The 23,798-nt window shown below is 37.2% G+C and overlaps 1 protein-coding gene across 3 annotated transcripts in view; it reads right to left on the reverse strand.

Annotated features, from left to right (window-relative positions):
- Positions 1-23,798, reverse strand: part of TAFA2 (TAFA chemokine like family member 2) — a 191,214-nt gene that overhangs the window by 44,266 nt on the left and 123,150 nt on the right. For all 3 annotated transcript variants that reach the window (XR_005700630.2, XM_040062944.2, XM_058420372.1), the window contains exon 2: positions 10,622-10,728. Coding sequence is in view for 2 of the 3 variants with exons in the window: in XM_040062944.2 (XP_039918878.1) it covers positions 10,622-10,727 (106 nt within the window). In the remaining variant the exon portion in view is untranslated. The remainder of the gene's footprint in view (positions 1-10,621; positions 10,729-23,798) is intronic.

A 23,798-nucleotide genomic window follows, 5' to 3' on the forward strand; every position in this document is an offset into this window, starting at 1 on the left:
TTCCTGCTTTCTGTCCTCTGAACCCCCAAGCCAGCCTCTATCCTTCAGGAAGTATGCCATGGCTTTGTTCCCATCTAAGTAGAGAAGTGGAGTTTTCTTGGCCACAGTTAAACAATTCTTTCACACTCCCAAAGAGAGGGTCAGAATTTCTCTACTATTTCTTTGCAAATGTAACAGTTCTTCCAGAATTTCTCCGCGTGCACATAAATATCTTAAGGGCTGGTGCGAAGAGGATGGGGCCAGACTGTTCAGTGGTGCCCAGTGACAGGACAAGGGGCAACAAACAGAAACAGGAAATTCAGTCTGAATATGATGAAAAACTGCTTTCCTGTGAGAGTGTGTGAGAGACTGAAATGTTATTGTTAATGGCTTAGACATTTTTATGAAGGATTTTTTGTGAAATATGGCAAAACTGTACAAAGAACCTTTCACCACTGCAGCCCACTCCTCCCTGAATATGCCTCCTGACTGGAACTTTGGACTGTGAGTCAAGGTGCCTAAGGGAACTTGAGATAAGATAAAGGTGACACTATATTCAATTATCTCAGGTCTAGACATAAGTAAACAAGGCTGAGAGAGAAGAATGTGTCCACGAGAAAACCAAAACCAGCAGCTGTCCTGAAAATCATCTCTGCCTGGGTTCAGGGTAGGGGGAGCCATTAGCCCACAGGCTCATCTGCTGAGGCCAGGTTTGCACACACTCCCCCTCAGTCAGGGGGAGGAGGAGAATTTTGGGTGTGTGGAGTAACCTCTGGTCACAGGGCATGAACTTTCATCCTCCCTCACACAAACTGGTTCAGATGTAAAACCTCTCCATGCTGGAAAGGCCACATCCACGGGACATTCATGTGAGGGACAGCTGAGGGGGTGTCATCTTCCATCAAAGACTCCCAATGCTCCTTACAGGCTCTTTCCTGAGGCCTGGCACCAGGGGACTACACATGATCTAAGTGGCACAACAGATCCAGAGTCTGTTGCAGGAGACAGTGTCAAACTTGTCTCCCCCAGGGGAGGCACCTGGTGGTTCCCACCTTGTGTGAACATGTATTAATCCATTGAACTCTGTTTTATGAGACCCTCACCACCAAGAAGACCAGAGAGGATTAATGGGACATCATCAGGTACCATGGAGTGGTGACATTTTTTACTTAATCTGTCCCCCTATTGTTGGAACTGGCAGTGGTCAGAAAATAGATTTTTAGGCACCAGTCAGTAGCTTGAAGCCTGTGGGAAAAGCCAAGTATATAACTCTCACTTTGGCCTGGGAAATCATAAGGAGGAACACAAAACAATCCTTGTAGATATCTTCTTTTTGGTACCTGGTGTTTTTCCAAGTTGTTTACTGCTAAAGATGTTTACTAAGAGGTGTTGGTCTGAAACAACCAATAATATTCATTGGATGAAGTATCATTTAAAAAACCTTGTCTTTCAATAAACTTTTGCTATAATACCCTCCAAAGAAACCGGAGTTAAACGTATCATTATTTGAGCTGTCCCAAATGGTAATGATACTCTGTCACTATTTTTCTCTCCCACCCCACCCCTCCTCACCCCACCCCACCTTTCTCTATTTCTTTCTACCTCTCTGTCTCTACCTCATATTTACTGTTAAATAAAATCCAAACTATTGACTTCAACACATGGTCTCATTTGCACCTTAATTCAGGCAAAAGCAGCTCTCTAAAAATTTTAATTAAATCAGATCATAACAGGGTAACTGATCATTGGAACAGGCTGTGCAGAGAGGTTGTGGAGCCTCCTTCTCAGGACATGATCCTGTGTAACCAGCTCCAGGTGAATCTAGATGTTCTCCAGGGGTCCCTTCCCACACCAACAACTCTCTGATTCTGTGTATTTTAGCTCAACAAGGAGAAATGAATGTGTATCATTTGCAGAATGATATACAGATACAAATAAATCTGTCACAGACCAGATTTCACTGGCTTCTGAACTGTAAAATGAGACTCTATTTGAAAATTAGAAATAAAATAAGACCTTTAGAATTTTTTTTTCAGACATTATGACCCTGATGCAGGAGAGGAGCTTTTAGGCCGATAAAATAAAAACATCCAAATTGAGTTCTCCTGCTAAGAGACTTTCCAAAAGTTCCAGAAGCTGTAGAATAGGTTGTAAATTATTTGATATAGGAGTTCAAGGAAGTTTTTGCACTTACACGTAAAGCTTGAGTTCTCACTTTTTGAAAGGAATGAGCTCTGAAGGGTGTTTCAGAGAACCTAGAAGAGATGCCTAAAACTAGACATTGTGGAAAATTCCCTGAGTGTTCAGTTAGTTTTGAAATTCACCACTATTTTGTGAAACTCCCATAAATAAATTATAATCACTTTAAAAAACACTAAAATGGTCCATGTAAGCTATTTCAACTTCACTAAAATGGTCCACATAAGCTGTATCAGTGATGACCTTGCATTTTCCTCTTTCTTCCAAGTCTCTCATACCTCTTACCCACATATGCATACGTATATACATTGTCTTCTAAAACAATTACAAATTTTACAAATTTACATTGGGTCTTTTATAGCTGGACTCACCACCTCAAAGGCCTTTTCCCACCTAAATAATTCTAGAATTCTAGAATTCTAACTCTCTATTGCAGAGGAAGACTGCCTTAAACCAGAAAATTCCCTCAGCCACCAGTGAACAGAACTCAATTTTTTGTTCAGAAAGAAACTTTCCAAACCACAAACCAAAACAAAGAAAATATTTTTCTATGGATACTTCCCAGAACAGCTCGCTGCTTCTGAATGTTTCCTTGGCACCTGTGTGACTAAAGAACAGCTGTTCTGAAATATGACATTGTGCAAACAATTACTAACACTGTTGTAGAGTAAATTCAGTGATTAGTGTCAAGAGCGAAGGTCTCAGTCTTTATACATCATCAGCAGAAAATTAATACAGATGAAAAATAGATTAACATATGCCCCAAATGTATAGAAATAATCTCATGGGATTATTTCTGCCTGAAAAAGCACATGGGATGTGCTTTTTCAGGCAGAAACCAAATAATCTGACTATGTGAAATCCTTCGAATCAGATTATGGGGTATGCAGTAGATACCAGCACACATATGGGACAGTCATTGTTGATCCTATGGAATGTGTATAGGAAAGTCTAAGGGACAGTGCAAAGAAAAAACTAATGCTGGCACTATAATATATGTCCTCCATACAGGAAAGCAGATGTTGACTTTAAAGACAGAATTAGTCCTAATCCTGCCATTACAGTAATTTTACACATCTGGATAGAATGGTTTGTGGAGTAAGGGACCTTAAAGATCATCTAGTTCCACACACATACTGTTAAGGATCAGGTTGTAATTATAACATGATATTGACTCCTTATATTTGACTTATAAAAATGTTATGCTCTTAAAAAGTTAAATTTTGAGAAAATACAATGTAAAGGACACTAAAACTATTCAGATTTTCTTTTCAGTTATGTTCTTGTTTGATAGTCCCAGATGTACTTCTCCAAGGAAAAAAGACAGGAAAAAATGAAATTTTCATACCAGTGGAGAAAAATCGCCACAGAAAGCTAAAGATTTCAGAGTCTTTGGTATAAACTTGTCATGGCCATCCAATATATCTCAAGATAATCCAACCATTGGCTGCAAAGCCATCAGAAGACCCAAAGACAGCCTTTTCTACATTACATGTCAAATTTAACCATAAGGTATATACAGAGCTTTCCTGCACATAAGGATTCACATCCTCAAAGTAAGTAGACCCTTGTTACCAGCAATAAGTATTTATATAGAGACAGAAAATGGCATTTCCTCAAAAAGTTTACTTGTGTATATTCATCTGATACTTACCTTTAAAATTTTGTAACAATTGTCCTGTTTACAACTCCTATGTTACATATCTGTACTGGAAGGATCCTCTTTAAAGACAGTGTAACCATTACACTCAATCAAATGTTTTCAGACTAAAAATGTTTTCAGAAAGGGGGAAGGTTCTGGGGAGCAGGCACAGGCAACTCCAGCAGTGCCACTGGCTTTCTGTGGCACCACATCCTGCTCCATGATGTATGATAGGAGTCTTCAGGTCACTAAGCAGTCCTTCTCTTCCTTCCTTATCACAGCTGCATCTAATATCCATTGTTTTCCTCTTTGACTCCAGGAAGTTTATTTAAGACATTTTCTATTACATGATATGCATTTAGGCAAATGAAAAATTCAGACTATAACTCCAAGCCCAGAAAATAATATTTTAAATATGGAAATGCTAACAAAAATACATATTACTGTGTGCTACATTAACTGAGCACTTAAAAAGTTACAAAAAAAAAGAAAAATTGTGATCAAGAGATCCAAGAGGTTATACTGCGTAACAATTTATTTCATACTATTTTAATGATTTTAGTAAAAACTGTGGAATGCAACTCACTCTCTTTTCCTAGGCATAAGAATAAAGAAATCTAGAAGAATGCATTACTCAGTACACATAACAATTCTACTGGAGGAATTTGAAACCAAGAATATAAAACTGGAAAACTGGGTCTGATTCCAGTATTAGGGAAATGTCAACATTTACTCATGATAGGAACATGTAACAGAAGAATAAGCATGCTATCAGTGTTTTTTTCAGTCCTAAGATCTTACAGTATTTTCCTAACAAAGAAGTATAGTAAAGCTTAATCTTCTGAAACAGAAATTGGCTAAAGAAACAGTTGATTGGTAAGACAGTTATCTAAAGAAAGAAAGCATTACTATAAATGAAAATACTAAAAAGTTTGGAATTTGAAACTGTAAAATCAACTATATAATTTTTACAAGAATATAATGGTTTTTGCAATCATCTTCTTTCCTCCAAAATATAAAAATCTGAATGTATTCAAGAACATTACCCTGAGTACTTGCTTAGGGAAAGTTAATAAAAATTTGGCATAGGGATTACAAGACCAGCCCCCCCCCAAAAAAAGCCCTGTCCTTTTCCTTTCCTCAGAAAAATATCAAGAAGCTCTACTACTTGCCAAATATAAATAGAAATATTTTTAAGTGATGAGTATAATGAAAAATGGATGATGCATGATCGCAACACTGGAACTTGTTCCTCCATGGCTGCTTCAAGGACAGATGAGATTCACAGCCAAGGTGATGGTGGGAACAGGGTAAAAATGAAGGCAGCTATTTGCTGTGATGGAGCTGGCAGCACAGGGAAGAAATAGGCCCAACTCTGCTGTTGCAATGATTTCTGCATCCATGTCCTAGAGAACCAACAGAACTATTGGCACCCTGGCATTAAGAGATTCTTTTTTCCTTTAGACCCTGAGAGAAGGGTAATGACTCTTATCTTCTGAATTCTAACAGATATTAGCATTTTAGATTGCAGTGACAGATATGCACAAAAGTTTTTGACTGGCTGTTCCATTTTCTCTTCCAGCAAGTGGCAATTATTGGATTAGGTTCTGATCCTGATGACTGAAACTTTCAAATCAGGCTCAAATTAGATAAGAACATCTAATATCTTTCTTCCCTATGCCTGCTAAAATAACTATCATCTTCCTTTGTTTCTATATTTAAGCATTAATTACACTTAGAAATCAGTTAGTGAAAGCTGCACACAAAGCACTCTCATTTAAAAGAATTTATCTCTGGGCCAAACTTCCACAAGAGATTAAGATGGTCCATGTTTGAGACAGCAAATAGGACAAAAGGGTTATTGAATGAAGCAGGACTGACAGAAAAATTATACATGAGTCTATGTGTCCATCTAGTATTTTGACAGACCCTACTCACAGACCCAGCCTCACCTGGCAGCTCCTAAGTCATCCACACACATTCCTCTACATGCCTGCAACTTCCCTCATTTAAATATTAGACTTTTTTTTCTAGTTCCAGTAAAGAACCTGCAAATATTCAGAACTCTTCTGTCCTTTGACAGATCCGCACAACCAGAAGGTGAATTTATGCACAGGGTCAGATCGCTCAACAAATGTTACAGTACAGGAACTTCAAAAAAGTGCAAACTGAGGAAAAAACAGTACTGCATCTGCTTACCCTTTATATTAGAGCCCCCATAGTGGAACTGGGAGACCTGAATATGGTGTACTCTTTAGCTTTAGTTCAAACCGCGTATCTTGTGTCCCCAAAGAATAGCATTACCTCCAATCGGGCCTTCTCAAAGGAAAACAAGAAGGAGCATGTAGCTATCTAGTGGTTATTTAGGTGGAAGAAGAGATGTCTTATATCTGACTTCTGTCCTCTGCACTGGGGTTACTTTCTGTTTTTAAAATTGAATACAAACACTCTCTATTTCTGTGTTATGAATGGTGTCTTCTACATGTTGTAAAATCCTCAACAGAAAGGACAAATATTAATCCATACTAAACCACTAAAACCTCATGATGAAGGTATTTCTACAGAAAGTTTGAATAATTCGGAGATCTCCTATGTAACCACTAGGGCTATTCTCTATTCTTATCTAGACAGAGTCTCAAAACATTAGGAATATTGTTTCTTACTTCTCATTGTCATGCCCATTCCCAAACTCCAGGCATGTGGGGCACAGGCTACATCACAACACTGGTGCCAGCAGTGTTCCTGCCTCAGCATGGCAGCTGAGAAAGGCAGACTCATCCAAGAAGGGTGACCTGACCACCACCTTTAGAGGCTCAGTGGCTCCTTCATTTAACTGGATTTCAGAACAGCTCCTCCTCTGCACAGAGAAACCAAAATTCATTATCTCCTTGTGAATAGAAAGATGTTCCCTCACACTTTAGTGCAAATTCACAAACAAGTAAGAGCAGCAATTCTGCATCACGTGATAGTTTAGTTTATCAATATGATAGGCATCAGATTAATAAGTTCAGCTTCTGAGTGACTTCTTTTAAATGAAAAAAAAATATCATGACTTTTCATGATAAGTCAAAAAATATTCAATTACTTATCTACCTAGAGTGTTTTCTGGTTCCATAAAAAAAAATTCCTTCTGGCATGCATGCATTCATCATGAGCCATATTTTTAAATTACTTTTTTTCCCCCAAGGATTTAAAATTAATGTTGAACTTATTGTTTTGTATTTTGAGAAATACTAAACTATGCTTAGATTCAAAAGCACTCTTCATTTAATTAGAATTTTTAATTGCATTATCAATGTAAAAAAACCTTAGTGATCAAAAAGTTCACAGATTTATGTATTTTGAAAAAAAATTTCACTTTGTGTTGCAGTAACCTCTTCTCTGGAAAGGATTGCTTGTAAGGGGATATCGGTACACTTTTTTCTCAAAATGACCAGTTCAACACTTGACACCTTAAACATGGGCTGTGATACAATGGTGATCAAATCAATTCATGCTCCCTATGACAGAAATAGCAGAAAGGCAGTGATGCTAAACTGATGCCTGCCTGCCATATCTGCCAGCAAGCACTATATGTTTGTGCAGGTTTGTTGGTTTTCCAAGGGCTAGCAATGTGTAGGAGGATCAGGATTAGTCTTTATCAGTTTTTTGACTCATACACTTGACAACATCCTTTTGGAGATTGATATGCCTCTCCCCTCGTATGTAGGTACTGCAGCACAAATGCTCCTGGTACTGTGAGCTGATTCTAGGGTGCACACACTTGGGTAAGGCACCCATCACCATGGTATCTGGGTCCACAGCAAAATGAAAAAAAAAAAGCAGAGTTACTGGTGTTTTTTTACAGAAGACAGGGTAAATGGAATAGAAATAAGTGTACAGCCAGGAATTGCACTGAAGAACTCGTAGTCCTCTGTACAGGAAAAAAAAGAGCAAGATTTGTGTTGTTTTAAACACTGTTTAATATTCTTAGCTCTTGGACTTACTGTCCAGAATGATGAAAATTCAACCATCAGTCAAGATAACGGGAGCAGACTTCGCAAGGGAAAGAAGGGTGGATTTGGCACCCACGCACATCACACTGAAAAGATGTAATCTGAAATCCCAGGTTGTAACCCTGTTGCTCAATTGGTCCTCAGAGCCTGGTTTACTATGCCCTGCCTTTGGCCTCTGTTTTTCTTGCTGCTGACTTGGGCGTTTTCATCTGTGCCATATCCCTGAAATAAGTGCAACAAGCCTAGAGATAGCCTGTCAGAGTCATCTGTTTATATTCCTCATGAAGTCTGCCTGGAGAGCTGAATGCTCATTAAACAATTTTTCACACACTGATGGTCTTTTTCTTCTTGTACTTTTTCTTTTCTTTAACAATAGCTTTCTGAAAAAAGAGATGGGTTTGAAAGTTAGTGCAACTAGTGAATATTATGAGTAAGTCAATAGGAAAGTAAAGATTTTTTTTTTTTTAAATGCAGATTATTGATTTTTGGAATTGTAGGGGCTCCTTCAAAGTCATTAGGGTTTGTCATGTCAATATGTTAGTAAGGACTTCTATAAATGAAGATTAATGATGCTAGGGATAATTTGTGCCCAAAAGACTCACGTTTCTCAGTATTTGAAAACTGCATGTAAAGGTGAACACCATCAAGTTCAATGTACCTTAGCTCCATTTTTGCCATGAGAGCAGGGGGAATATTTTCTATGATACAATGGGAATTTAAACTCCCAATATCTTCGGAAATCAATGGTAAGTGAGCTTCGTAACTCTGATTTTTTGGTCTTTAAAAAAAAATACACAGTGAGTATAGCTAAATCCACAAGCCAAAATATCTCTGAATATTTTTTATTTCCAAAAGAAATCAAATACGTAAAGTAGATGCTTTTCTAAATTAAACAGTCAAGTCATGCTTCTCATTAATATTTTTTCCCTGCAAGACTTCTCCATATATTTTGTTAAAGGCACAAAATTTAATTTGTATCTTTTCTTGTATGAAAAGATACAAATTAAAGAAAAATAAGCTTTTCATTAGCTTGCAGGAATTTAAAGAAGTCCCTACGGCTAATAATCTGATTGTTAAGGGGGGGGGGGGGGGGGGGGGGGGGGGGGGCGGGGGGGGGGGGGGGGGGGGGGGGAGGGGGGGAGAAGCACTTTTCTTTTTTTACCTAAAAAAATTAAATTAAATATTCCTTAAGTTATTTCTGCTCTAAGACTGAGGCTCAAACAACAAACACTGTCCAGATAATCAATGGTATAGTTCTGCTGTGGTTTCCCTGGCACAGAAAAGCTGCAATGGGTGGTGGATGTTTACATTCTTAATTATGAAGCACTAAATCCCAAAATAGTCCTTATGGCTATAATTTGTTTCTATGAAATATGTGGTGATAAGTTTTGCTCATCAGTTTTCAAAAAAGTACAGCACGCATACTTTGGCAAAGTTTGAATTCCATAGAAGCAAACAGTTTGACCAGCCCTTGCATATGAAATCAAAATGGCCTGGATATCAGGTTTTCGGATGTTTAAAGAGAAATAATCAAAGCAAAAGAATTCTGAATACAGGCTAGGATATCTTGGCTCTTTTCCAATAGACAGCTGAACTGGGAAGCCACAGCAAAAATCTGTGTTCTGGTTTGGAGGGGGAACAAACAGTGTCAGCACAGTTCTTGTCTGGCGTGCTCCCCACCTGGTGTCCTGCAGGACCACATCAGACTGTTTTGTCTGTAGACAAATTGCAACTTGTATAAGACTTTGCAAAAAGCGTCTCTGCATCCTGAAGTCCTTAATCAGTGGGGCATTTTGAAGAAAGGTATCCTCACACAACAGAAAAATATCTAGCAGATTGATATATAAAAATACCTGCTCATGAAGCCTATCATCAGAGTGAACATTATAAAATGTACATGGAACCAGAGAAATTAACTAACTGGGGTTTTTTTAATCCTTCCTCTTGGTTTAACTCCTTAGCTTGTGATAAAGTTCATGGCCCACCCTTGCTTTATCCAGATTGTTAGAGTTTTTCTGATCTTGTATAAGCAGATAAACAGCCAACAGACATTATATTTCAATGAGAAGTGGAGTTCAAAATCCTGTTATACAGCAGATCACATTTCAAGTTCTATTAGCCTATAAGAAGGCATTAGTTTGTGAATCTGGAGAATTCATTCCTTGTGTTAGGGTTAACAGAAACACATGTGCAAAAGAAAGACCTTTTTACAATATTAAATAATCCATCACAGCTTGTGCTGGTATGTATACATACATATTAAGGGCTGGAATCACCAAGAGGAAACAAATCTCACATTGTCAGAAAAAGTTCCTGGTCAGGTGTTAGGAGTGAAGCATAAAAATCAGACAATACTGCAAAGCAGCAGTCTTCTTTGATGATGAAACAATCTCATTCAATACACATTATCCATGAAGCTAGTCTTGGTAGATAACTGCACACAGAAGCAGTTATGAGTTCCTAAAACTTGTTTCTTTCTAGGATTCATTCCAGGAATTCATTTGCATCATATATTTATGCTGATATAACTATTTTTATGAGACAAAAAGTATTCACTACGTTTTATTTTACCACACTTCTTTAGCATTTTTCAACTATACCATCATTACAAAATTACTTAATTTTTCAATAAATTAGTAAAAGTTTATCCATTGAAAACTCTCTGTCTTTGATACTGATCAGTGAACCAGTATCAGGAGACACAAATATGCATGAGGAGAAAAGGTCACATAGACCAGACCCTTCTGAATTTGTTGATGGAGGCCACAGATAAAACAGTATGATAGAACAAAATAGAATTTCTTACCTTTATGATGATTTGCCCCAGATGCTAATTTCCCCCACAGTGTTACAACAAATATTATTATTAGCAGTTTTCCTTTTGTTGCTTTCTGTAAGTATCTCTTATTCATCCTGAAAACAAAAATACACAAAATTAAATATTTATCTTAAGATTTCTTTAAAAGACATCTTTTTCTTAATTTAAGGAGAACTGACTAAGTTTTTAGAGCAGCAACATAACCTCCATGGTCTGACAGCATTCCTCTGCCTTATTCAGTACCAGGAGAATTCATCATTTCTCTCAGGGCACAAACAGTGTTCATAACCACAGCAGACTCCAAATCTGGCAAGAAGGATGCACCCATGCATCTCTGAGCAGGTTTTGATAAACTGAGCAGTTCCACTACTGTGTGTGCAGCCGGTCATGTTAGTGCAATTGTCTCTGATCATACAGTGGTGTTTTTAACTTTTGGGATTGCAGCTCTTTTGGGATTGTGCCCACGAGTCCTAAGGCAATAACAGATTTGAATAGACCTTCAGCTCGTGTACCAATCCTCCTGCAGAGAAATCCTGTTAGGAAGACCTGAGTGACTTGGAAACATGAAGTAGAGTAGAGCAGATTCACTACCCTCTCTCCTGTCTACCTTTGGGTTATGAAAAGATTTTATTTACTGCACCAAGGGAAATTGCACAGAGATCACTTCATTCCACTCAGTGATGTTTTCACTGTGACAGCAAGTCACCAGAGTGGTTCAGGCACAAGATAACACATGACTTATTTCTCAGTAGCCTCTTCCAAAGACAAAATACCCCTCCATCTGCCAAAAAGACAAGTTCTGGCATGTAGGCTCTAATGCTTAAGGATTACAGTTGTGCAGAGTGGCAAGAGGTACAATAATGAGTCCTTCTCTCCCTACTTCCCTGTGGAAGAATCCTAGGGAGCTGGCTATGAAACAGCTCTACACAATGGTCATGTTTCTGCTGATAAGTCAATAGAACAGTGATAACTCTTTCAAACCATTTATACTAGAAAAGCTGAAAATTTGATCAAAATTGTTGCTGCATTGTCATGTCTGGAACTAGGTTGGTTTTTTGAGCTGAAAAAAATGCATTGCTTCTTTATGGTTGCACATTTGCCTCCTATTATGTTCATAAGAAATCCAAAAGAATTCAAGTGCACCTCTTTTCCCCTGCTTGTGCACAGTGCTATCTTGGGCAACCCCAACCCTGAAATGCAGACTGCTCTAATACATAACCAGTAATATGTTCAAAGTCCCAAATCATTTTCCACTTCTTCAAAACAATTCTTCCTTCCAGCAAATTTCTTTCAAATATAACACCACAAACTGATAAGGCAGCACACACCCCACAATGCCACTTATGACTTCCAGACTTGAAACCAGATCACTTCCCCCGGTACTGCCAATCTTGCTCTCCAAGAGATTGATGAGCAAGCTGTGTGTCAGAAAACATGACTGAAACTAACAACCAACTGAAGAGTGCACCAAACCCTTTTAAACATGAATTCAGAGCAAACAGAGCTCAGAATTCTTTTACAGAAGTCACACATTTATTACGTTGTTTCCTAGAGGTTTAGATATCACATTTATCAAGCAAAAGGAGAGATGAGTAAGCAAGTGCTGTAGCCAGGATGGTGCATGTGCCCCTGAAAGCCTGACTGATTAATAATCACAGCAGAGATCACAGTGTGCTCTGAACCCCACTAAGGTCTGCCTTCTTGCACTGATTTCAGTGCCTTTGGAGTGTAAACTGCATATTCATCATTAGCTCCAGGTTTATGAACCACTCAAAGCTAAAGGGAAATACATTATTTGTCACTGTAAATAAGAATAAAAAAAAGAGACTGGAATGCACATTCAGCATATGCTCTTCCACAGCTACCTCTGTGAAAAGAATATGAATTAACTCTTTCACTCTAGATTCTCATACTGCACCTGTTATGCTGCTGGTGCCAAGTCATCTCTCATTAAAATCAAATCTTTCTTCCTCACCTACACAACACTGCTCAAAACCCAGTGGGACTTGCACCATTAAAGCAAGGTTGAATTTAATACAATTTCTTCCTGTATTCTGCTGATGCCAGATTCCCTCACTGTGCTGAAAGACTGGCAGCAAATGCACATCAGAAAATGCAAATGCATCAGGAAAAAAAGTAGTGGCAGGGGAAAGAGAGAAAACAAACTTCTCTCCCTGAGAACAACAGCCCTCAGGATGCATGGGCAGAGTGAAGATACAAACCCCTGCACACAGCTGAGCACACCAAAAAGGAGCAAGCTAGCAGTGACCTGAGCAGGAGCAAGCTGAGTGAGACTGTTTCCTGCAAAGTCAGGGAAGGGTTTCAGCTTTGACACAGAAAATCTGGGCTCATTTCCATTGCCAGGTTTCCCAATCATGAGAAAAACTGTACATCATGTTCTGTACCACAAGCCTATTACATTACTCTGCACTAGTTATTTGTGCTATTTCCTTTAGAAGGACAAAAATCTGAACTGTGTCTAATAGTAGTCCCGTAATAGACATAATTAACAGAAAAATCAGTGCAAGTAGTTGTTCTAGTTTGGGACTAATAGTTCAGAGGCCACCAGAAGAACTACAGGGAAAAAAAAAAAAAAAAAAAAAAAACACAACACCAAAAAAAAAAAAAAAAAAAAAAAAAAACCAAAACAAAAAAAAAAAAAAAAAAAAAAAAAAAACAAAAAAAAAAAAACACCACCGCCTGATTAGTTAAAAGCATTCATAACATACAGCTGCTGAAATAGAAAAAGCTGGAAGATGACGTTAAGCTTCAAAGTAATTATGCTATATAGCCCTGGACCCAGACCTGTGGCTGTGTGCATTGTCACTCACAGTGGTCAGTCCAACGACAGACAAGAGGCTGTATAAGCACAAACAGGATGTGAAGCTCTCTGCTTCAAGCACTCCTGCTGCACACAAGGACCACAGTGTAGAAATATAGCTCTAGAAACTAAAAAAATGAAGGGTTTGTAGTGCAAGAAGCTGAGATGTTGGGATGGATGCACATCATCAACAAAGGGAATTAAGAGCTAGAAAAGAAGGAGAGGAGAATGAGGCTATGAGGTTTGCACAGTATCTCAGTGCGTGCATTATCACCTGGGCTCTGAAACCCTGATGCTGGTTATTTTGTTATGGATTTGCAAAACAGCCCATGATAGAGCACTGAGAAGACACTGGGACTAGATAGCATTTGACCTCAGCTCTGAAACAACTACTAGCGTCTTGCAACCCTGATCTATGTTGAGTAAGTACATGCAGGAAATAAAATTGAGTCCATTTCAGAACTGTTATTACATGAACATAACTGCCTGTGTTAAGTACGACAAATAAGCTCTGAAATGATGTCTGCTTTTACTAAAGGGGATGCAGAGCTCCACAGACAAACTATAAATATTGACCTGAATAGTTTTCTTTTTGAGACATTTATTCTTTTATCTACTTTCTTTTCTGCAGAACCTCTCCCGGTGATCCATCCAGCCTTCAATAATGCCACATAAGCCAAAGCTGATCAAAACAGAAAATAGCCATACTATAGGAAACACCTACATCTGAAAATCAATTTTACACATGAGCTTTATGTGCAACAAAAAAATTCCTTCAGTTTCTAACCCAACATATTGGAAATAAACCCAAAGAATTCTCTGCACTTTCACACAAAAGAGGACATGAAAGTCTGCCGTGTTTGAGTTCATTTTTCAATGTGCTTTGAGGCGAGAAAATAGAAAGATAACCCTTTTTGTGATTCAGGAACACATCTAAAATATAACAAAAATATGTCACACACATAATTCAAACAGACAGTGGCTGAGTGTGGGATGTCTCTGTTGTGCCCAGCTCTTCAGTGACACCATAACACAAGGAATACATTCATAGGATTTGTTACTTTTGTTCCCTAAGATTTCTTTTGCATAAAGCACACTCCATGAATACCAGTCTGGTATGATGAACTCAAGAATTGGCTGTTTTGGTGATTAGTGACAGAAAACTGCAGGACTTTTCTTCTCAGGGAGAAACCAGATCTTATGCTGTGGAGGAGTTTCACAAGCTGCCGTGTCTGCAGAAATCCCTCTCCCTGCCCTCTGTGGCTCAACAACAGCAAACTGTGAATACACTCCAGTGCTGCACAGGCTCTCCTTGTCACAGCTCCACTTCACTTTCAAAAGCAGATAAGGTCCAACCATTCAGCTGCACTGAAAATAACGTGCATAGCTGTGTACTTTCAATATAGCATCCATAAGCTTTTGCATTTCTACTTTCTTCCTTCTTTGTTTCTGGACTTCAGATCAGCCACCTTGCCAACAGTTCAGAATTAAAGGAGAATCACATGAAAATTACCTTATATTGTATATTGTATGACCTGTGATAAACTGCCTTGCTTTCTGATTTTACGTGAAGTACAAACTCATGTCATCTTTGTTGTTGAGGAGTAAAAAATGTCAGGAAACAATGTTTTTTATTCTTCCTTTAAAAGCTTACACACAAATAAAATTCTCATCTGTTTCCTAGGAGTAACATCATTTTTCTCTGTTGTTCCTTGTTTTTCTTTTCTTTACCAACAACAGATTCTCTGAAGTCGTTCAAAATTCATTTGTTCCTGCTTTACATATGGGGGAAGTTTCACTGTCAGTAAGGTCCATTTGCCTTTTGCAAATACACAGACCCTGTGAATGCAAGTGTTCACAAAGAGATACATAAGCCTATTTCTCTACTGAATCATGACAAAATGTTTAAGAGACAAAAATCTGACAGAAAATTAGTCCCACGTCCTCTTAGCTTTATTTTTATGACAAAAATTGTATTTGCTACTTCAGAGAAAGCCTTAATGTGTACTAGAAATCACTTGAGACCCCAAGTCTCTTGTACAGAAATAATGCAGCTATTTAAATTATCTTCTCTGCTGAGTTGAATCGTGCATTATTTATTAGTTGTGTTAGTTGCTACGTCCTACACAATGCAGGCATTTGCAGTTTTATTCAGCCTTTCCAACGTAGTCTAACGCAGATTTAAAAATGCCCCCCTGGTGAATAAGGTCGCTTTGTGAAAATAACACCAATGTTATTTTGGTCACCCTGTGCATTTGCATATATATAAATTCCCTCTATGACATTCCTGTCATATTTGCTCAGGGAACAAGTAATTTGCCTCTCTCATTACTTCAGGTACAAGGTAGCTTATGAAACTCAATCTCCTTTCTGCTTCTCACATCACAGCTCGTAACAGACACAATGTTAACTCTGATTCCAAAAGGAAGCTGGGGGACAAACAGGGACACATTCTCACAAGCTACTTTCTTTGATCTAAGCAGGCAATAAAAGAAAGAGAATTGGCATTTAGCCTGGCAATGCATGTTAGTCTCACATAGGAGATGTGGGAAATCCCTGCATACAAAGCAAAAAGGGTGGGTTTGTGGTTTTTTTGTTTTGTTTTGTTTTTTTAAGTTGTTTAACAATGTGGATATTTCAATAGCCAGAATAAGTAGTCATAGAGAGCTTAGCCCCACTACTAAGAAATACTCAGAAATAGTTCAAGCACTCTAGGCAGCACTGTTGTCACTATTACTCTGTTAAGTGTAACAGTGGAAGCAGACTGAATGGCTTAATGCCAAAAAGAGGGCTTTTGAACTGCTACTGTGCTAAAACTTAGGACTCTGAGGCAAATTAACTCTTGCCAAAAGTCCTTTAGCATATGATCAATATATATGCCCATATCCATCTTTTACTTAAATCAGTGTAACTTAAGCACATGCTTAAATTTAAGCACATAAAGAAATGTATGTACACAGCATGAGTTCTTGGAAACAGATTAGCGAGTGACCTTTTATAAGAAGAGTTTCAAGAAAAGAAAATGTCTCAAATAGCTGAAAAATTAAAAGTTATGGAATATATGAAAACATGCAATAAACAAAAATAAACCATTCTTCTTTCAATACTTCAATTAGTTTCCCAGCAGAGGGAAACTGTAGGCAGATGCACATACAGGTAATTACATTTGCCAACAGTCTCATAGCACTTGGATGTGAAATTTACATATATATTATTGTTTCCAAAATCTGATAAGCATGAATGCTCAAATTGCCAGAGGTATAAAATGCTTTAGGCAACTAGCTGCATTCCATCTCCCAGCTAGAAACACTGAGAGATGACAGAAAGAACTTATTTCTTCCAAAAGAGTATGTATGGTTGTGATGAATGGTCTTCCCTCTAAACTGCAATCAATGCTAATGTCCCCTGTTTCCAGATTAACCCCAGTTCTCTGTATACACAGTTGATAGTAATTTTTATCATCATTAATTTTCCAATACAACACCTAATTGAAACCAATAAAGAAAGCAAAGAAACTGTAAACAAGAAATACACAGCCCTTCTGGCTATCTTCAACTCAAACAATACAGATGTATTTATCTGACTAAATTTCTTTCTTGGTCACTTCATAAGGACCAGAAAAAGAATGTTGATCTGATGAACATTAATGCTGACATGTTCCTCAGTATGGAGAAATAAAATGCCATGTATTTGTGGGAGTTTAAGTTCTATACTTCTACGTATTTACAAAAACATAAAACTAAAAGTAATAATCTAGCATTAAACCTATACATTCCATTCACTGAGTTTTTAAGTGCTAGCATAAAGCATTATGTAATACTTAAACATCCAAGGTATTAAAATATCTTTAAGCTGCCCAATGATGTCCACCACCTTTGTGAAATAATCTCTGACCCTGAAGTGTTCAGTATTAGAGGGCACTTAGGCTCCAATTCTCATCATTTTCTTTGATATTATCATGCCACTTCAAACTATTTCTCTCCCAGTTTCTATGCTTAAGGGAGCTTTAAGTTGCAGGGGGTACAAGCTATTCAATTAATCATCAAGGCAGCAGTATTTGCTTGTATCTTACATGTGATCCTCCCGTAGATGGTTATTTAAATTTTCTTTATTCATATCTCACTAACCAATCAAAAGCTTAACTGTGGGGAAAAAAATATAACTCTACAATGAGCTTTGAACAAAATGTGTCACTAAAATCTGAATCACTAGGAGTACTGTGATTTCATAAAGGCCATTGCAGTGGCAGAGATAAGCCTCCAAATCTTTGAAGGCAGAGAAAGCATCAAATATTAGTGGAGAATGGGAGCTGAAGTACCCATATTTAAAAGCAAGGACAAAAATGATCTGGGCAAGTGTAAGTCTATTAGTCTGACCTCTTCAATTTGCAAGACCTTTGAAAGCTTTGAAGAAAAAGATAAATTAAAGACAGGGAAGTAAATAGAACATAGAATAAAATGAAGCAGTGTTACCAAAGGTAGCTTGTGCCAGACTAATTTGACAGCTCTTTTTGATAACTCATTTTCCAGACAAAGAAATGAAGTAGATATAATTTGTCTGGTTTTAGATGTAGCATTTTCTACAGTGTGACTACAGAACTTCTACATTAAGCTGAAGACACTGTGGATTACAAGAACTGAAAGGTGAATCCAGGTGCAGTAACAGCATGTAGTAGTGAAAGGGAATATCAGGGATTAATAGCATTTCTCCTACAAGTTGGGAACTCATCATCTAAAACAACATATTGTAAAAACAATTCATTTACTTAAGCTGATCAAGAGCACATCAGTATCAATATGACACAAGATGGTTGTGAAAAAGGCAAATCCTATACATTATTAAATTATATATTTCTAATAAAGACACAGAAGGAAAAGTATGAAGTTTCTTAAACTATCATTCAGAATAATCTATACAATTCTGGCCAATCATCTTTATAAATGTGGAACTAAACCCACAAAAAATATGGGGACAGTCTTACAGTCAGAGGATTAAAGTCTCTACCAAAGAAGGAGTTTTAAAGAGCTTGGCTTGTGAAGCAAATGAAAGGCAAAAGGGAAACAGAGAAATCACAAGAAAATAAACACAATACGGGCAACAAAACATCCAGAAGAAATGAATTAGATGACATCTTGCCAGCAGGCAGGATAAGGACACATAGCTCAGTGATTCCAAAGCTTTGTCCCTATATCAATACCATGATTCCTTTATTGTACTCTAGTCCAGGAACAAAAGAACTAGGTTTCTTCATGTAGAGAACTATAAACAACTTCTTTGCAAGTTCATTAGTGAAGTGATTTCTTCCACATCATTTCATTCTCCTCAGAAAAACTCCTAATGCTGTTGCATTTTACAGTAAAAAAACCTGTGAGTGTTCTCACTAATTACCTGAACCCACATTGTTCTCCATCCACAAACTAACCCTAATGATGAATATTTGATTAAGACAAATATTCCTTCTTATTGTTTTAACATCTTCAAGGCATAATTCCCATCTTTGGGTCATAAAATTTAAGGTGACCCAAAAAGTCACAGTACTATACTGGTGGATTATTCAGTACCAAAACTGCTTTTTGACCAACTTCAGTGAGTTAAAGTCAAACTGTTGAGCATGGGTGACTATTCCATAATTAAGATTCCCTCTCTTGATTTAGAACTTGCTCTCTTTTCTATCACTAATGTTTTAAATTTCAAATCTTCATGTTTTCATCCTGTTTTTAACAATAACAACATGGAAATGTAAAATTGGCAAGCATAACAATAGTCAAGATTGAAGCAGTCTTGTTTCCTGCAAGAGCAGAAACAAAGAAAATGTAGGAAATGTGTAGAAAATATAGAGATGTAGAATCTAAAAATTATGTACTTTCAAGTGCAAGTCTTTTCATATAACAGAAGAAACTAAACCATTAGAAGTATTTTGAAAGTGCAGATACAGGAATTTAAAAATCTCTGTTGTTATTAGATCTATTTAAAGTGACTACTATCTTAAACATAATGTCTTTCAATCAATAGTGGAGGACTAATTCTGGGATTATTACGTGGGTATGAGTATGGGTGAAGGCCATCATAATATTACACAATCTTGCCAGACCTGAAATTTGTATGTTCAGATTTTATTGAGTGAATAACCAACTGAAAGTTAAATTTTGTTTTTCCGAAGAATTCTTCTGGCAAATAACACTATGACAGACCTCTGCAGATGAACAGGGAGGCAGGACTCAGACTAAGTTCTCCCATGCTATTTTCATGACAATTGTATCTGTCAATAGGCATAGTAGCACTTCTGACAAATAATAGCAGGTCTGAGTCTAATCTGTGTTTCATACCTGATTCCTACACATTTAGGGCCACAATTGAAGGTAAGGGTTCAAGCATAAATAAAAATGACCAGTTGCTCAAATCACAGAAAATGACGAATCTTGCTTGTGCAATGACCAAAATAGCTCTAACAGCTGGCACTAAGAAGAGAGAGTTGTCAACTGGGAGTAAACCTAGTTGAAAAGCGGTTGGAACATGTTCCTTCACTCTTTAAATGTCAAGCCCTAACACATGTCCATTTGTCACAGCCACAACAGGCACCACTTTTAGAGGGAAAAAAAAAGCGAGATCAAAGTTAGACCACACTTTTCCAAAATATGGATCTGGTACATAATGCAAATCTCTATTCCTGAGCATATGCATAGAAAAAGATTTTTTTCACTCAGAGAGATGCTAAAGAAAGGCATCCAGGCTGCACAAACAACCTTCAGCTCCAGCTGGGAAGTAGAACATAAAGTCCAGCAGGTAATACAGCTACTGTGCCTTGTACCCAGCAGAGGTATGCCTGCACAGAAGAAAATATGAGTTTTCTACTCATAGAAATGAAAAATGGCGTTTTTCTCTCTGCACATGGCTTTATCAAGTATTAGTGAGGTTTTGGCCCTGGCACTTTATCTAATCTGTTGCATAGACTATAATAACTAATGCTATCTTTAGAATCATCCAATATGCTAGACAATTTTCCTTGTCAGTATTCTAAAACAATAAGATATTATTAATACCCGCTGATACTGAAAATAGAAAATTTAGGGTACTCTTGTGCTGGCTAGCTAGGAATGAATTCAAGCCAGGTCATTGCTTAATGATAGATCAATATTTAAATGGCAGCCAGTTTTCCCTGAAAAATCAAATCAGTTTCCCATGCCCTTTTCAAATATCCCCTTTTGAAGGGTTACAGCAGCTATGTAAGAGTCATATGGAGCTTCAACCATGATTTTCATCCAAGTCTACCTCAAGAAATAATACATTCTTTTCGGCATGTACTATGCCTGCCTTGCAATGGCATTTTAATATGGGCAGGAGCTTATTAAATAGTCATTACCAGCACTTCCTAAAAGTTCTATACCCAGCTTCCTGCTGCATGATACATAGTTTGAGATTTGTAGGTAGAGTGCAACAGGAGAATGAATGACAAAACAAATCAATAAACGGTGTTTTGTTCCTCTCGTTCCTTGGACTCTTACAAGGTGCATTTATGTCAGCATTTCAATTTGAAGCTGGACTTCAATTTTCAAACAAATTTTAGCATTTTCTCCATTTACTGTGGTCTGGATCTATCATGGAATGATTCACAGCAAATTAATCCCTTTTAGATGAAAATTAAGCAAAAGATGAGCCTGAGAGTGCACCTAATGCATTCCTACAGTTTAGAAGTGTTCCATTCAGGACACAGGGTCCAGTCAAAAACAACCTCCTCCACTCAATTAATATAATGTGGACATCATGCCCCCAGCAACAACAGTTTGGGTTTACAAAATCACTTCTGTAAGGATAAACTGTTTGCTAATGTAGATGCAACCCTATAATCTCATGAGGAAGGAGATAATTATTATAATTATTTTATACTTGGATGAGATGCCCTTTTGGTTGTGATTAATCTGAAAAGCCTTTTCAGATCCTCAGAAAAACTCAACGGCATGTTGAAAGGGATCTGTCACTCAGGAGGCCCTCAAACAAGTTCTGATCTGCATTTTAGGGCCGTTATTCCTACTGTGACACCATAGCAAAGGGAAAAGACAGCTTGTGTACTAAAGTCAGGGAACAGTTACCTGCAGTACATCCCCCTAATTTAGAGCATAGAATTCAGAATAAATTATTTCAAATTACCTAGTGAATTGCTCCCTTTTGTGAAACAGCAAAATCCTTACCTTTTATGCAATTAATGACAAGAGCCTTTCTCTCTTTTTTTCACAGGGAGTATTACCTAATCTACAGGCAACTCTACTGTTAAGAAAAGGACAACTCATTGTAAAACTGAAAAACTGAATGCTTTACTGGCTCCATACCTGCCATTTTCAATCATCAGATTATTGACAGTTTTTCCCTGAGTCTAGTGGCCAAGCTACCAATAGAGTCACTGCTAAGATGAGTAGGTTGACCCTTTTAGGTGAATAACATACAGAAAATGACATGCTAAAATGGAAAGTCTGATAAATTACTGACTGCATTGGTACAGACACTGGCCAGCAAGGACCTGCCCTGCTCATCTTCCAGCCCAGAGGGAAGGCACTGGCTTCATGTTGTCCTGGCAGACCGGACTTGAGTAAAGGACCAAGCCTAAGTACACTTCAGTTTGACTTTATCAATAAAACATTAGGGTCATTATTCATAATTAGATCAAAATCCTTTTATTATAGCCTGGCAATGTGAAATGCCCTTGAATTAGAAGTTTGTAAGAGTGAACTAAATTTGAATAAAGATGATTTTTCCTCCTAATACAGACTTTGCCTAGAAAATACTCAGATATTACCATATTTACAACAGGTTCAAATGTTTCTAACAAATTCTGCATTTGTATTCTTATGCATGCTTAATGGAACAACAAAAAATATTTACTTTTATTTGCATATTATTATTAAAGAGAGCTCTGTCATTATACTTTCATAACAATTATGTTAGCAGCATCAGTATTAGAGACAAGGATATTCAGACTTTCATGCATGTTGTTTCTAAACAAGAGGTTATAGTCAGTGTTTGTAGGATTCATTATTAAAGCCAGGGCTGGTTTTTTTTTCCTTTTCATTCTTCATTTTATAATAATTAATTGGAACTGTATAGAAACTCACCAAGTAATGTTTAATTTGATGCCAGTAATAACCTAAATTTGGTAACACACAAGAGTAGTACAGTCAACTAGGATTCTTTTAGTGCTGTCTCAGAAAGGCATTTTTTGTGAGTCCATTAATAAGAGCATTACTCTCTAAATGTTCAAGACCTGAGAAGGGTCTTTAGGTAAGAAATAGAATTAGCTAGTACAACATAGGAATGGCCATAAATGAAAGACATCAGAAAATTACGAAAACTTCTAAAGATAAATGGTGAGATAGAAAGGTTTAGAATGCTGTTTCAATGGAATGATGACTGAATTTTAATGAGGGAATGCTGTATTTTGCAAGAACACAGATATAATACCGTTCATATATTACTTACTAAGAAAAAAAAGGTATAATTATATTTCTATATCATTTCAGTCACAAATGTAGCTATTGCAGTGCCATCACCATTAAAGGAAATGATTATGAGTTTGCCAGATTTGCAGGAGACTATATGTATGATATGGAGATCAGCAGTTCAGCATATATTCTTTTAATTTTGGAAAATCACCACAGCTTTCAAAATTTAAAAAGAAGCAAAATGCAATCTAAGCCAAAGTGTATTTCCTTCTGCATCTGTTAATTTTATTTCATTTTAACAGCTATCTGACTTGCACTTCCCAAAATCCTTTTCTGTTAAAGGTGAAAGCTCTTCTTGCAACACTGATTCAAAAAAGGACATTCTCTGCTTTTTTTATTGCTTCTTGTATAATTTGCAGTGGCAGCTACTAACAATGGGCCTCCATTTCAGTTGCACAGTGAAGGAAGCACAGTTTTCCCCCTGTTTCTCTGGAGTCTTGGACATTTAATGTCTCTGAAAGTTCCCAAAGTCCAGTAATTAGACAAGAATTTCAATTGTAATTATCCTTTGCAGTTTCACAGAAAATGGGATTTCTAAAGGCATTGAAACAAAAGGATCTGCTCTCAAAAAGCCTTAAGACCTTTAAAAAGGCAAACTTCAATTTCCACACAATCAGATTTGGCAAGTATTGCCAAATTTTTGTTTTGGAAATAATCAGTGGAGTTACATATTTATTTTATGCTTCTTTTTCCAAATTATCTACAGATGCTGTATAGAAATCTATTCTGGATAGCTATATTAAGTGCAATAAATTCATTTATATCGCTATTGTTCATGTTGAATTAATACAAATGCTGAACTAAGAATATAAACAATTTGCAGAAAATAATCTACAAATTCTGGAAAGGGGAG

Source organism: Hirundo rustica, chromosome 4, assembly GCF_015227805.2.
Source record: "Hirundo rustica isolate bHirRus1 chromosome 4, bHirRus1.pri.v3, whole genome shotgun sequence".
Lineage (NCBI taxonomy): Eukaryota > Metazoa > Chordata > Aves > Passeriformes > Hirundinidae > Hirundo > Hirundo rustica.